Source organism: Aphis gossypii, chromosome 2 (assembly GCF_020184175.1).
Source record: "Aphis gossypii isolate Hap1 chromosome 2, ASM2018417v2, whole genome shotgun sequence".
In the NCBI taxonomy this organism is placed as follows: Eukaryota; Metazoa; Arthropoda; class Insecta; order Hemiptera; family Aphididae; genus Aphis; species Aphis gossypii.
In genome coordinates this window covers 9,020,258-9,038,557 of record NC_065531.1, presented here as the reverse complement: position 1 = coordinate 9,038,557, position 18,300 = coordinate 9,020,258, and the positions used below count along the sequence as shown (strand labels likewise).

At 23.0% G+C, this 18,300-nt stretch overlaps 1 protein-coding gene across 1 annotated transcript in view; it reads left to right on the top strand.

Moving 5' to 3' along the window:
• Window positions 1-415: 415 nt before the first annotated feature.
• Window positions 416-18,300, top strand: part of LOC114125461 (leucine-rich repeat-containing G-protein coupled receptor 5) — a 77,492-nt gene continuing 59,607 nt past the window's right edge. Inside the window, exons 1-2 of the mRNA XM_027989116.2 lie at window positions 416-761; window positions 4,226-4,580. Coding sequence (XP_027844917.2) covers window positions 4,390-4,580 — 191 coding nt within the window. The 5' untranslated portion in view covers window positions 416-761; window positions 4,226-4,389. The remainder of the gene's footprint in view (window positions 762-4,225; window positions 4,581-18,300) is intronic.

Here is an 18,300-nt window from a genome sequence, read left to right as displayed (position 1 = left end):
GTCTATTCTGTTTTCATTAACTCGGATTATATTCTATTTTATGTTTGTTTCCACAATTGATAAGATCATATTTTTATTCAAGTACCTATAAATGCAATATGCGCGTATAAAATGTCAACGTCACGTATTTGTATAATAATATGCATCTTCAGCTATAAAAAACAACTGGGATAACATTTGTGAACTATTTCATGAAATACCCCATATCAGTTTTTATTTGAACTTTGATTAGAAAGACTAGAAAGTTACTGTTGTGTATCATAAAGTCCGTTAACGGTTAGTTGAAAAAAGAAAAAAATAAAACAAAAATCACCGTTGGCGGGTTCCTTGAAAGTTGTCGCCGACCATAGCCGACCGTTCACGACCGCTTCCGGCGGCAATTGGCTTCAGTAACGGGATAACCGTAAAATCCGCTCCTCAGTGAATGGTACGCCGCATGCCCTTCGCTATGGTCTTACTGAGCCTGGTATCCATATCGCGGTGAAAGTTTTTCGAAACTCAATTTTTGATACGATTAGATTTTTTTGCTTCTTATTTTTATTGTGTTTGTTTAAAATTTTAATTTTATTATTTAAGTTTAAAAAATGCATTGAGTTTAATTTAATTATTGTTCAGGTTTTTAAAAAAAGTATCGAAAATAGTTTTTTTAGTGTTATTTTCTAATTGACATTTTCAAAGTGATTTATAACGAGTGTATATTTTTTTGTGAATACATTTATTGCATGGAGTAAATAAATAAATAAATACAATTTGGAATAACAGTGAGTCGATTACAATAAAATTATTTTATTTAATTTAAAATTATGCATGACAAATGCACACAATTCTCAGTAAATTATAACCAAACTACATTTTATAGTTTATTTATCTATACTATTAATTTAAATGTGTATATTATTATTATACTCAAAAGTATTAAATATTTTACTATTAATTAGCTTTGTAGTATTTATAATTTATCTTGATTGGTTGAGTAAGAAAAATATAATATACTTAGAAAACAAAACTTTTTTCACTAAAAATATTTATCTTTAAAAATGCTCTAAAATAAATTTCTAAACTTAAAATATCAATTCACCATTTATTTTATAATTTTATTATATGAGTAAAACACGTATAGATATGTAGGTACCTACCTATGTATAATTATTGAATAATTTAAGTCTTAAGACTAATAAATTTAATACTCCCGGAGGGTCAATAAAGAGTAATAATAACTGTTCAATGTTAACCTTTTATTTTTTTAAACCTGTAATAGTAGATTAGTAGATTAATCAATATTATTATAAACACAAATATTATTATTTAAACTGAAAAAAGTGTGTGCAATATTAAAATTTTAAATACATTGAACTGTTGTATATATTTTAAATTTTATGATTTAAAATATTTTATAATTGTATAGCTCTAAAGAATGAATAAAATTATTTTTAGATTAATATTGAGGTAAAGTATCATCATAATCGGTTCAAAATTTTAAGTTATATTAGTTGCTATTTCAATAATTCATATAATTAATAGGTGATGGATATTCTTTATCATTTTGTACTTAATATTCCTTACGGTAGAATTCTTTTACAAATATCTCGATGTATCTACGATGAACTGTGATTATTAATAATAACTATTATTTATTTAAAGTGTTTGCGTTACTCTTACAATAATATTCAGATAGGACGAAACTTGTGAAACATATATTATTAGTTCAAGGGTTGGTGATTATTTATACTTGATAAAATAAAGAATTTTATTTGGAAAGGAAATATTAAGAAATATTTTTTTAATCTTTTTAATTTTCCCCATTGTCAAGAACATACAAATTATTTGATTTTTTAATTCTATTTATTTAAAATAAAAAATTTAAGTTTTTTGAAATACTAAAATATGTTTCACGCGAATAATTTATAATTCTTTTATACTTAAAAAAAAATAAGTAGGTACTTACAGTTAATGTATTGGGAAATAATATGTATACTTTTTTTCAATAATAATAATTACAATTATTTAATTATAGTTTGATACATTATAAATTGCTTTAAAATTAACTACTGAATTTTTTTTTAACTAAAGTGATATAATATATGAGTTTTATCAATAGTTATATGTATATATTTTTACTAATTCAAATGAATTTAAAATAATAATAAATTGGATATGCTTACTTAAAGAGCAATGAAAAATTATGTATAAGTATGACAACCGTAGCATCTTACGACCAAGAATTATTACAAAATAAAATATTTAACATTTTTTAAAATTGCATACTTATCAATTACCTAATTTCATCAGATTTTATACTAATATTTATTACTATTATAGTATAAATATATTGTTTCGAATATATATATATATACTGTATAGATAAATAGAAGATCATGGTATTAATTAGATATATGGGTATTATATTTTTATAAATGTATTTAGAATGATCAAAATATTGTAAATACTATGAAAATAATGATGATCCATTAATTTTGGTCATCTAGTATACTGAAGATCGCAATAAGGTATTTCATTGACTTAATATGTTGTTATTTAATTTTTGTGTAAAGTTTGGTGACATATTTTGGTTAAATTGAAATGCAAAAGATGTGTTGATTAATGTGTTGAAGGTATTTAACAAAAATTTTCAATATTATGTTTATTATATAGTTTGTATAATATTAGTTATATTTATGTAAACTGTCATTAAATGCTTGTATACAAGTACGGCTTATAAATGTTTATAGTAAATATTGACATAAGTAATTGAGTACTATTAGGTATAAGTAATTAATTGGTATTATTAATGTTTTATTATTATTATTTGGCCTGAATGTTTTTGTTTGATAGTTTATAGTATAATCCTTATGTTTTAATAAACAAGTAAGTACTCTTGAATTTTAATATTAAAAATAAAATGTATCTGATAATTAATATTGCAATTATTAAAAAGGTATTATGTAGTTATATTAGGTATTAAATAGTTCATTATTAGGATGATCGGTGTAGGTATGTAAATATTTTGAATTTGATTGAAGGACATTAAGTTATTTATTATATGTATTTGCGTAACTTATGTATGAAAACACCTAATAATTTTAAACAATAACCTCAAAAACGTGATATTAATTAAATGGTTAATTTTTTTTAATATCATTTTCGAAGGCCAGAGTTCCAAACAATAGTCAAATTGCTGTATTGACCCACTGATGGTGATTATAATCAAATATCCGCCCACCACTTTTTTGGAACGAATATGGTCTTGTTACTAATTTTGTTTAGCGAATGAGCGATGATCAACATTGTAAAATAAATTCTTAATTTGAAATTATAACTCTAAAAATGTATGTCAACATACTAAAAATAATAGATTTAATTTTAACATTTATTAAGAAATAAAGTATTGACAATACTTAACTTGTCAAATTAGTTTTCAATAATGTACTTATACAATATACATGCCAATAAACTAATACATATTATACATATTAGTCGAATCAAATTATGATCCTAGACTGAGCTATAATGATTGCAGGAGCTCACTGCCGTTGTTTGCAAATCAACTTTCACCTATATCGTTTTTTTTTTTCAATGGCGATAATGACGTAATATAGACGATAAACATACGTATTTGATTTACGTTGTTACGTCTACTCTAAAATATTGACCCTGTAAATTTAATATTAAATTGCAATGTATTGTTAGAGAGTAAAATTTAAATAAAAATGTCCATACTATTTTATTCGAACACTTAAGTATATTCACTCTTCCTTTCAAAACTACTTTTACATTATTGAGGTTAAAATTGTATTATGTAGAAACGGCGTATTTATGTTCGGTCTACTTTACAACCATAAAAGTAAATGATCCGGAACAAAAATTGATCAAGTAAAAATTTAAAAAATTTGTTTAATGAGTTCATCTCTAGACTTTTAATTATATACTTTATTTGAAGTATTATTTTTTTATTAAAACTTGATGTTAAAAAAGTACAATTTATATAAACTCATTACTTGTTAAAGTTTATTAATTTAAAACTATTTTAATATATTTTATAATTATTAAAAGATTAGAATGTATTATATTGAAAAAACTATGTAATATATTATAATATGTAGATATAACATATTAAATTATACTCGTACATGCATTTGTTGTATACAAAATAATAATACATTACTATAATAAACTTATAAAACTTGGATTTGTTATTGATTATTTGTAACGTTTATTGATTTTTCAGATTTGATTTATGTGTTAAAAAAATGACAAGTTTTATAAAAATGAATCCATATTCGGCGGTTTGGAAATGTCGACTAAGATTGAAAAAGTCAGCTGAAGTGGCATCATCAACATTGACCTGAGATTTATTTACTCAGACTAATACTGTTTATAATCTATTGAACAATGATATCCGCGCTGCTAACGGCTTTGTCTTTAATGATATTGTCGCTTGCATCAGCGGACGTAAATTTTATGCAATCTTGTGAGTCTCCTGCGCAGTGTCGATGCGATGGCCACGAAGCAACAGAAGTTTCCTGTAGAAATTTGGGATTCACCAGAATACCCGATGATATACCCTTCAACATTACTAAGCTGTAAGTAACTAAACGTAATCAATTGTTATTGCTATTGTTTTAAGACAAATTAAAATGAACACGTGGTTTAGTATTGAATACGTAATATATATAGAATATTTCAAATGTATTATATGTAATAATATAGCAGCGATTATTATTACACGATAATGTGATACAATTAGAAATCAAATCAATACTTTATTATTATTATAAACATTAGTCTATTTTCACGTACATTTTTCATTATTTTAATTATAATGTTATGTGTGCGTAATAATACGTGATTCAGAGATAAAACTAGGAAATGGTTAGGACGACCTTCGTCCACAGAAATGATGACCTATAAAAACTTTCCGAATGAAATTTCTTGTAAATAACTAATTTGTTATTTCATAATAAAATGAATACAATATTGAGGACGTCATAATAAAATTATATTTTAAAATATATTCATCATTTACTATTTATTTATTCAACTACAATAATTTCTCCTACATTAATCCATATTTAGATCATGTTAATTTGTTGATTATTATGTTTCAATCCATTCGTAAATGTACAATATAATAATTTAAAATATTCATTTTAAACATATGCTAACTTGTACCTTAGATTTAACCTATTTATGATTGAAATATTCTATGTATCCTTAAAAATATATTGTTAGTTTTGCTTAGTCAATATACTAAATTACAAGATAATATTATTATGTAGGACATTTTTATGCTATAAAACAGTGTCTTAAAATAATAGTTATGAAAACTTGACGTAAGTTAAAATTTATCTTCCATATATATATACTTAAAATAATATTTACAAACATATAGTTATTTAGTTAATGATAATCAGAATATAAAATTAGAACTTTATCTAATTTTTAATTTTTAAATGTCTATTTCATTTAGTATTAGTATTTATTATTTAATAATTTTTTTCGTGGAAATTGGAATATTTGAATATTTTTTGACAGACGGTAGATTCTTCAAATGTAATTTTTCACGTTGCAGTTTAATGATTTATTTTTATTATATGTCCAAATATATCACATATCATTATAGGGAAATTTACATGATCATGATTGATTAATGACAGAAATAATAATATAAACCATAACTGTAATAATATTATATAATAATAACGTATGTGTCAAAGGATCGTGATTTTGGCATAAATACAAATTGAAACTGAATGGAGATTAGAAAATAAACATTTTGGCAAAATACTTTTCGTATTACAAATTCTAAGCAGAGAAAATTTAGTTAATTTACTATCATAGATATAACTACTTATTTGAAAAAATATTTTTCTTTCAAGTGGTATGATAATTATATTTATAAATCTATAAGATGCATTTTTGTATTGCATATAAAATATATGGTTTGAATAGATTTTTTTTAATAATAAAATTCAAAGTACCTACCGAACTCATTTTAAGGATAAAATAAATAGGATAATTTTAAATAAACGTTGTTATTTTATTTATTTCTAACATATTTTATAATTTTTCATGTGCAACTAGTGCATATTCATTGGAATAACTGTAGTAGTTTATTAAAATACACGCTTTCGTCAATAATAAATTACTACGATCACATCACGTCTATTCACTCTCAGTCCATTCTTTTTTTTACACTTCGTTTATTTTTTCAATTCCTAGTATCACATTTATCAAAATCATGTCAAGTAAATGCAGCATCAGTAAAGTTGCGTTTTTAAACTAAGTTGCAATGTGGTTCATTATTTAATGTAAGCATGGATCATGGATGGTTTTTCGTGCTTTATTTTCAATAAAAAATCAGTATCAGTTACATCACACATTATTACACCGACGATCATCTAAAATTTACAAATTAGTCTATTTTAATAATGAAAAAATTCTAATTTAATAATATAACAGCTTAAAGTATAAAAGAAAATGTATAATGAATTTACTAATAATAACTAAATATTTAATTCTTGTTAATACTTACTGTTCCAGTATAAGCTGGAAAAATATAATCGATTCATTGTATAATATCTATAATATTTAAAAAAAAAAGTAATTCAACATTGATTTAATTTATACAATGTGGAGTAAAATATTCTACATTTTACTGTTGAAAATTAGCATAATCCATATAATAATGTTAGGTACCATACATGTTGCAAGAAAATTCGATTATTTAAGATTCTCATTTATTTGTTTGTATATTCAATATTTATTTACTTTTTTTAGTTTTATAATTAAAAAATAATATGAATGAGAGGTTAATAATTAGCATAGTGGTTGAAATTAATTATTTAAAAAATTTTAGGTACCTATATTATAGTAGAGTTTGAGTAAAAAAGTGTGTTATTTTAATAGTTTTGACCGTTAGATCATATTTGCGGCTATTTACATTATTTTTATCGTGCTGTATATGGTAAAATATGTATAGTATACACATTTTTGAAAACAATATTAAGTATTAAAACACTATCATAAAGCAAAAAGTTAGTTTTAGTTTAATCGGATTTAATAATTTTAAAATTTTACATTGAATTAAAAAAAAAAAAAAATCAAAATCATTTCAATTTTTTTTTTTTTTTTTGTTAAAATTGTTAACAATTTGTTAAATTAATCATGTATTTTAAAAGTATTTATCCTTTTCTATGATTGAACCAGTATAGTCAGTTCGTATTGCAATCACGTATGATGAGTTATGGGAAGGGAGTGTATTTAATATTATAATGAGCAAGTTTCCCATCAGAATTATTTTTCATACTCTAGTATATCCAAATATTTGTGTACTCTTTATCAGTATACTGTGTATTGTTGAGTTTTTTGCTCATATGTACTATAATTGTGTACACTTGTTTTTGTTTTGACTCTGATAATAATACAATTAAAAAGTATATGTCTCTCCTACATTAGACTCATTATATAGTATACGTATATACTATATAGTATATACCTTTAGTTTGTAAATTGTTGTTATCGTGTGCGTGCATTTATTACGTGCACAGAGGTTTTGGGCAGAAAAAAAATCGATCGAGCGACCTTTCGATTTAATTAGCAATAAACGCGTCTGCCTGTAGGGAACCCTTAAAATTATTCTGGAACCCTGAAACAATAAATATCACACATTCAAGGGTTTTGGAATGTTGTGGAAAGGACCAACGTAGTAGTACTAGTAGAGTAGTTGTCAGCATATACACATTATCCCACACCGTCGCCACTGTCTTGTACATTAAACCGAAACTATTGGAATAAATTCGAATTTAGCTTTTTAGTTTCTCTTCATTATTATTTACCAGTATTAAATTTATTAGTTAAACTACATGATTATAAATACTTCAGGTAATTAACAAAATTATCTGATACAGGAATTTGATAAGAGATCTTTAATATTACAGTTTAATAGCTTGGTATCTGAAAACTTGACAGGGTTACCTATTTGGTGTTTTGGGGCTTGTATTAGTCCGCTGACTTATCTTCAAAATATTGCTGGTGTGATGTGTTATTAGTTTATTAGTGATAAATATATAAGATTTAAAAAATTATTTTATAGTATGGCTTACATATATTATATTAACCACACTTGCTGATATTTTTCTTTAACACACTTCGGAGTTGTCATTAGTTTTTCCTTACAGTCTACATTTTTTAAAACTATTAAGAACATTTAAAAATTAAAATCCTTTAAAGTAAGAACTAGTTAAAATTTTTAAATCAACTATTAGCCACATAAAACATGCATTTTTATAGAAGATGATTATTGGAACCTAAAAAATAGTGTTGGAAAAATATAATAATAATAAAACAAACTAAAAACACAATATATGAACTAAACATTTTTTAATTTCACTAAAAAAAAATCAGAATCTACATTAATATTAGAATATGATACTTAAAAATAGGTAAATACAAAACATATCTCGCATATCATACTCTGTATTTAAAATTAATTATCTAATTATCGCAATTTATTTTAATGTTAGGTATATATAACATACCTTACAAGTTTGGGACGAAATATTTAATCATTTTAATCAGAATTGATTCCAAATTTGAGTTAATGTACTGTAGTGTATTATACTAGTATTTTGGAATTATGTTTTAAGCTAATACTCAATCGTTTTATTCCAAAATATGACTCCAAGTAAAGATCACTCTAAAGCAAACACATTAGAAATTTTTATTTGTTTTATTTACTTTTAAATATGCAACTAAAAATAACATTAAAGAGCAAATTAGGTTTAACTATTAATTCGATTAATGACTATACGAAGCTTTTGAAAGACTTTATCTCCTAGTTAAAGTGTCAAATAAAATATTATCAAATATCTAATATATCTCTGTCTTATCTTAACGCATAATTTGAAATATTAAAGGTAACTAATTATTTGCATGGTTACTATAATTATAATATGTAATTAGTTATAATAAAGTTATATAGATGTCTAGTTAATTTTTAAAACACTTACTTTATAATTTAAAATACTGTTATTATATTAAAAAAATTATGAAGATACCTTCCCGTTTCTGATAATAAATTCATTGTTTATTAGTTTATAGAACGAAGGTAGTCTAATATATATTATCATGGTCTTTACATAATTTTAATTTAATATAAATATGTGCTTAATAAAATAAGTAAACAACATTAATTACTATTAAAGTTAAGAAAAAATACAAATTTATAAATAATACTCGTCAATGACAAGGTTGTTAGAATTATATAGAGTTTTTTGACTGTACACACAGTGTGTATTACACACATTTATATGTTATTAAATAATATAATATTAATGAATAAAATTTAATTAGCTTGAATACGCTACTAAAATAGGCTAGTCGTACACATATGTTGTGGGTAAGCGAAACACTGTCTCTGATGGATTGCGTTTTGAATAGTTATGATGCTATCGCTGATTTTATGTTTAACGTGACTGAATTGGCATATGAATCATAGGAATCGTATTCTTGACCGTTTATTTTTTTGTGTGTTATACCTTAGTGGGTCTGCGTAGAATAATTTCACGATCTCAAGGTAATACGCATGATTTTATTTCCTTTATAGTATTCATGGTTTGTCTCAATTTTCAGTTATATACTCATAATAATTGTTGAATATTAACATGAATTACGTTTTTACTTTTTATAATAATTTCTTAATCGGACGAATGGGATCAGTTGATTTATAACTCTAAATTTAGTTTTGTTAAATTTTTTAATTGGTTAATCAGCTTATTTTAATATTTATTTTATTTATTTATGGTATATTTCAAAATTTTAACTAAAATAATATTTAATTTTTTTCTTTAGCTTTATTATTATTATTTTTTAATAATAAACAATTAGAGAAAATATTTTAAAATATTGGATTACTTTTTAATTTGATTACGATTTAAAGTGTAAGTTTGTTTTAATGTAAATTTAATGAATTACTGTCTTTTTAGTTTGGTATATACATGTATTTATTTAATTATTTTAGTTTTGTCATTAAGAGTTTTCAACCCTGAATTTTTCGTATGTTATAAATTCTATTATTTTATTTGAACTTCATGAACATTTTGTTTGATTAAATTTTAGGTAGTAAAAATACTTAACAATATGTAATATGTTGATATTAATTTAAAGTATTTGTGCTCATAAAACTATACGTTATTTTAATTTTTTATGTTTAAAACTAAATTATTAAATGTTTGTTATGTGTTTTGGTTTTTTGAAATGTCTATAACACAACTTTAAATATACATATTTCTTCGTCATAAATAATGACATAGCTCTTTTTTCTAAATAAGTGTATTTAAACTTCCATACCATATTTATGAACTAGGCGTGAAATATGTTTATTTGGGACATTTATTATAAAAAGAGAGCCAATTAATCAATAGATAATTTAATTACAAAAATTAGTATTAATTAGATGAATATTTAATATTTATTGATTTTTATATAATTAAACGTAATTTAATAAGAATTTTACAACTATGTTTAATCATAAGAAAATCATGTTATTTATATTTATACTTATAATATATCTTTATACAATTGCGTGTTTAATAATTGTTTAAATTTTGATTTATGGAAACGTATACTTTCTTAATATTTTTTGTTTTATATTAAATCGCCTGAGTTATTTATTTATTTAATGAATTAAGTCTTCAAGGTCAGATAGTATCTAATGTATTTTAGTATCTCATAGTTACAAAATCAATACCTAATATAGATACTATAGAATATAGCATCGAGTCTTAAATTTGATTCTATATCATAAAAGATAATTAGCTCTAATAGAATTAATTAAGCGTATTGTACTAAGTTGAATATAAATTATAAGAGAATAAGGGATTAACTTTCCATAATTGATTATCTGTGGAAAATTATTAAAACATATTAGGTAGTTAGGTATACCTTGTTAGATATTAGATGTAAAGTTAATTATAATAAAATTGGAAATGTGATATTAAGATAACAATGTGTAAGGTAGAACAATCTTAAAAACCGAAAGTGTATTTATATTTTTTATACAAACGAGGTATCAAAAAGTCTTTTGCGAGTTAACTTTTTAAAATTTTGTTTTTATACAATTACAAATATTTTTTTAGCTTAGTTTAATATTTTTTTCTTACAAACTAAATAGCGTGAAGGTATTCGATACATACAATAAATATTATTAAACACTGTGTAAATTTAAAGTATCTCTATTATGCAGATTTTTTTTTTTTTGATTTATTTATAATGTATTCTAACACTAAAAAATAATGCATTGTAACACTTTGTACGTGATATAAGGAAATCGAATTCAGTAAAAATAAGTATATACAATGGGTTGGAAACTTTTAGAATTTTCGATGAGTTCAGCATGAGTTCCTTCAATGTGTTTTGAGAAAACTCCATTTAGGTATTTGGACGACAGGATCACCGGATGTATTAGTTTTTCATGAACGAATAACATAAAATTTGTGCCAAGAAAATCATAAAAACCTATCGTTGTGTTTTATTTGGCACTAAAATGCAATTGTAACGCCTCAAGGAGCTTATGAGTGTCTAAGAACTGAAATGAAAAAATTGAATTTTTATGTAAACAAAATATTTTGGGACATTTTTGTTGTAGAATCAACATTAAATGAGTTCATTTCTTAAATATGTACTCTAGATAAGAAAACAACGCATTCAAATTTATATAATATATTTTTTATCAGCACAAACTTTTGGCTCGACTATAAATTTCCATGTTTTTTTTTTTTTTTGGCACTCATATGAAGAACTGGATGAAAGGCACTTGATGATGAAAGCAAAATTCATATTTCCTTCGGGAAAAGTTTCCACGTCGGTCGTAAATAACAATATCTTTTGGGTTTTCCCTAACCACCTATATTTCAGTGTATAATCGTGATCGTAAACGACAGTCATCGACTTGAGAGTGGTGTATGTCGAAATCGGATTTGGGTGGACCTTTTTAACGACGCCGTTAAATGTATACAGTTACTATAACCATAAAGTAAAAAGTAAAATAATTGCACCATTTTATTTACTATGTAGTTATATAGTTTGTCATCACTTGTTTTAAAGAATCACATAATATGTATTTTAGTTGTATGAAGGTTATAAATACTTCAAAATTGGTATTTTTACTTTGAATAAGTAATAATAAGTATGTAAATAACTTAATTATATATTCAATAACATTAATTTTTAATTTTTTTTTTTATTGATCATAATTTAGTTTTGACTATTAACGTTAAGTGCTAGATTTTTTTTATGATTCTACTAGTTAATATTTGAATATTTACTAATAAGAACCTAACTTAAAACTTTACAATAGAAACAGCTGAAAATCAAAGAATGTTAAATGTATTCTGCTGATAGTTAATAACGTTGATATAATTAGTTTTTTAAATCATGATACTAGGTACCTATATCTGTATTTAGTTAGAAATATAACTTAATTATTTCATGTTTTAAATAATTATAAGTAGCTACTTGAAATTAAATATTTTAAGTATGCATATTATATTAAAGCTACCATAGTAATTTTATATTTAGGAAAAGGGTTAGGTATGTATGAAATTATATTTTTATTTTATTTGTCCTTATATTAATTTTTCTTTATTTATTGTATGAAATAAATGATTTAATTTTTTATACCCTTTTGCGCATTTTTGATCTTAAATTAAGTATATAGGTTTAAAGGGATAATACTATTTGAGTTAAATACGTGACTATATTTTTTGTATCACATTCTAACTATATAATATATTGTAATGTTTCTAAGTACGATTGTTTATGAGATTTATTTTAGTTAAGTAATTTTTTTTAACTAAAAAAGTTTTATATTAAAATATATGGCACCTGAGGGATAATGTTGCCTGTAAGAAATTTTATACTTTTAAAATTTTTAGAATCTTGAAATATTTGAAATAAAAAATTGAGATCAGAATGTCTATAATAATTTATATTTTGGAATTGTTTTGAAAATCGTTAACTTAATTTTTTGTTTATTAAATAATTTAAAAAAATATATTTTGATTATCTTAGTACTTAAAATTTTAAATTTACTTGATTGTTTTTATATGAATCATGTAATTTATAAACTTTGTAATATAACTCTTTTTTTTTCGATAAAAAATAAATAAATGAAACGGACAATAAATTATGTATTGAAGTATAGATTTGAACTATAAAGACTGTCAAAGAGCGTAAATTCTCTCAAAATGATATAAATCGAAATGATACTATACAGAAACGATGATAAAGAAAACTGTTATGAGAAATAACGAGCAATAATAAATCATTTCATGAAAAACTTGTGTGAGCTCTGTTTTTGGCTACTATTTATCTTGCTCTTATAGAGATTCCTTTTCTGTTATATATTTTTGGGCCGTTTACTATTTTTTTCTGCACCGTTGCTTTTGACAGACGTCCGGCATCAGAAATACGATATTATGAAAAAAGATAACTTTCCTCTTATCGGTTAATAATTTTGTCATGCCAATACCATAAAGTACCAAAATAGTATTATTCATTTTCAGTGGAAGGTACACAAACATATAACATTGATAATGTTTAACTTATGTCTATACGTTGTATTACATATTTTCAAGCAAGGTGAAAATCGAGGTTAAAACCACAGAGCTCACACAATGCGGGCCATTAATTATTACAAAGCCAAGGTTTTCTCTACCGAAATTGTTTGGTCCGACACACATATGTCAACCTTTATTACAGTCATATTTGACTAAATAATATTTTTTAAATAAAACTACACTAGTAACAATTATAATTTCGTTAAAAGATATTTTATTTTTTATAATAATGATAATTCTTCTTAAAATGTACATTGATAATAAAAACAAAATAAGTTTATACCTAATAATATTAAATATTACCAGCAATAAATACAACTTTAACGAGTCAATAAAAAAAATTTCGTAACTTAGTAGAGCTTTTAAATATTTTGGTAATAATAAATATTTATTGTGATCCTTAAAAACTAAATCATTAAAACATTTCATTTTATGATTTTATGATTCATTTTATTATATGTTAAAACGGCATTATTACATTTATCAAACTATGTATATATATAGTCTGTTCTATACAACGTTCTATTGAATAAAATTGTTAAGTAGTATGTTACTATGTTTATCATAAAATTATAGCGTTAAAATGGTTTTAGATTCACAGATACTTCTATTTTATATATTTTAAATGGAACAATGAATGTATTGATGTATTGATTTTACTATGATGTATGTCGTTTTTTTATGTGTATTAGTGCATTATAAGTTGTTGAAAAATGCTTTAATTTTCTAGTTTTAGTGTGGTTTGGGATAAAATATTGGATTTAGTTTGTACTTCAAATTCTTAAAAATTGAAATGTCTATGATTTTATTTTTATAATTTGAAAAATTAAATAAAAAATTAAGAAAAAATGATAATTTTTATGTTGAACCACTATAATTCAATCATGAATAATTTTTAAAATATTTCAACTATTTTTGAGGTATTAATAGAAAATTGAAATTTTATTTTAAATGTCAATAAAAAAATTATGTACTTGTAAAAATACTTGAAAATTTGATGCAAGGTTTCAATTAAAAAAATGTCTTGATAGAATATATATTGTGATATTATAAACTGACAGGAAGTTACCGCTCAGAATCGATTTTTGTACATAGTGATGTATAACTGAATTCAAATTTAACACATCTAAATAAATAATAGTGACCTACTGGATACAGTAATGCCTAACTTTTTTTATTGTTAAATCAATTAATTAGTCAGAAAGTGAGCATCCACGGATTTAAAACTATTTTATCAAAATTATAATTTAAATGTACTAAATTAGTGTTAAGTATTTAATAAAAATTGTACTATTCAATAGGTATGCAACAAAATAACCAAAAAATACAACGACGTTTTAACTAAATTTGATACAATCAGACCTTAGCGAATTAAAAAAAAAAAAAAAACGAAAATATTGAGTAAAAATCCATCTTGATAATATAATTTTAAAAGTGCAGTCATTATTTATTTTATTATGATGCAATAATAATCATCAACACAACTATACTTATATAATATTATGAGTTATGATTAATTACCTATTTAAATCTATTTAGACATACTACAACATTTTCAGTTTTTTACGTCAGTGATCCCAGTCATAATGACTATATAGTTATTCAACATATGAATACGATAGATACGATATATATAATATGATGATACGGAGAAATGGTGCGAATGATTTGTATTGTATAGTGTATACTTATTATAATATGTATTCTCAAAATTTTATATTGAATAATGTATACATTATTACAATTGCTTAAAATTATTCGAAAGATTTATAAAATTTCAAATAACTATTTTTAGTTTTTATCCACTACTCCATTAATCTTTGATTAAATTGGCGAGTTTAATAGTTGAACAGTTTTTTTTTTTTTTTTTTTGAAAACCCTTTTAAAATAATTAAATCACTGTATAACCAGCAGCATCATATTTTATTCAGTTATAATTTAAAATTAAGTATAATATTACGATTGTAAATCATATTTATTATTTTATAATATATTGGTTTTCACAATAGTTAAATTCATTATAAATTACTTGTTTAGAAAAAAATTAATTCAACGATGCAGCTAGTTTTAAATTTAATTGTTTTCCATTTTATTTGAAGTAAGTATTTATTATGTTATATATAAAAAAAAAAAATTAAACACTTTAATTTTGTTTAAATATTTTCTTGCAAACTGCATACTATTTTGTCTAATCATCTTTTGAATACCAAGGTAGTAGGTACAATATTTATAGCTATATATATATTTTTTTGTTCATATTAAATTAATAGAACATTTTTTTAAATTATTTATTTTTTATAATTCCCCCTCAAGGCATATTCTGTAATAGCTGCATTTAAATATTGTTAGATTATCTGTCTACTCAGTGTTATGTGGTATATTTGCATGCTCTGTTGATTTTAATATTACGTTATTTTCTTGTTTACTGTACATTTATGAAATTGTTTTTTAAAAATATTTTTCAACATTATCAATTGTAAAATGTCCTTACACAAATGTAAATAAATATAAAACTATCTTTATTTTACTTTTTAAAGAATACATTGTTATTATTTTTTTTATGGGATACGGAAATAACTACCTCCATTTTATAAGGAAAAGTACTTTTTGAACTACTTTATAGATAAATTAAAAAATAACTTTTTCATCAATTAAATAAAAATATATCTTATTTTAATTAAAGAACGATTTTATTAAGATTTTATTAAATGAGTCATTAGTGTTATAAGTATGTAACTTACTAGAAAAATATTAATAGGTAACTCTAAATTATTGATTTTAATAATATTATAAAACGTCTTATATTTTGTATAATATGTGTAATGTGTGTACAGTATCTTTGAAAGTTTATAATCTATTTTGCACTATCGAATAGTTAATTTATTAATACCTGAATGTTTTTTTTTTAATTATATTAAAAATATATTTGTGAAATAGTATTTAATATAAGGCAATAGCTTTAATGTTTTTTTTTTAAGTTTTAATTATCTAATATCATAATGTAGCTATTTATTGATATTTTTCAAAAATAATTCTTGTAAAATCAAAATAATTTTATAACTTAATAGGTAGTATAAGAAATAAGCATACAGTTATACAATATTATTGTATTTGTATTGATTTAAAAAAATTATCCGTTTTAATGTAGTGGAATTAAAAAGTTTTTAAAAATGTTCAATCTACTGCTATTTTTCTTCCAAGAAGTATAGCGTAAAATAAATTCGATTTATTCCCTAATTAATGTTTAATGACTTAGAATTTTTTTTTTTTGTTCAGCTCCGTGTAATGAAACTATGAGAAGGGGTTTTTCGTATAACGTAATAATGACAATAAATTAATCGGGACGAGAAAAGTTTTTACTCTCAGCAAAATCCGCTTGCAGATTAAATTTCGGCACCAGAGGATGTTGCGGCATTTTTAATTATTACTCTCTCGGTCGCCACTGTGGCCGTTCCCTTGTATATTATACTGACGTTGGTGTTATACGAAGAGAAGGGGACTCGTTATCATAAACAACGGAAACCCTAAAAACCATTGACCCGAGACGAACTGAAATGGGCATTTGGTAATATAATTTTATTGAAGGAAATGTTATACGTGTAGGATTTATCTCAATAACCGTAAGTCATTCTATTATGACTTTTAAGATTTCTTTCTTGCCGTATTTGAATTTGCACATTTATTAAAATGCTTCCGATTTATTTTCTATTGACAAAAAAGATTCAGTAAAATAATTTTCTTAAAATATTTTCTTTTATCTAAAATAGTTCAGGAACCATTATATTATGGACAATTAATATTAACTATAGAAAAAAAAAATTGATTGTATTATAACAATACCTATATGGCTAAATATTATGTTTACAATATTATATAATGTATATTAGGCATTTTTTTATGTTAATGATGTAACATCATTATCGTTTAAGAAGTTTTATCTTTTTATTATAAATATTTATAATTATTATGTACAAATCAAAAGTTTTCATACTTATGATATAAGTGTTATTTTCTAAGGAATAATTTTATAACTGTAAGTATTTAATAGTTGTGCACTTAGTTTTAGTTTATTTATTTAAACAAAATTCTGAAATTTGTTTAAAAGTGAAAAATGTATCCAATTATAATCAAATTACGGTAAGTCATTGAGACGCCAATCATAACCAAAGAATCGAATACAATTTCTTAGGTATATTGCATCGATGGTTCATAGCATTACAAATAGCAAAAAGTGGTTACAATTTATGTATTGTATAATCTAAGTTAATTTTATATAAATAATGAGAATTTAGTTATTGAAAATTATATTTTTTATTAGTAGTCTAAAAATAATATTATTTTATATTAAATAGAGAGTTTTTAGTAAATAAAACTTTGCTAATGTTTACAATTATTAACAAGGTACCTCTTATGTTATTGTTAAAGGAGTAATTGAGTAAACTACTACTTTTATTATTGTGTAGGACTAAACTTAAAAGTTTTGGATTAAAACTGTAAGTCTATACTTATAAAGTTTTTAATCATTATTTATCGTAATTAAATTTTTAATGAACATAAAACACGCAAATATAGGTACCTTTACTAAATTATTTAAAGACCACATACATTATTTGAAAGTAAAGAGTTACATTAATATTATTTATACAATAATATTCTTTAGTAAGGGAATAAAAAAATAAAAAAA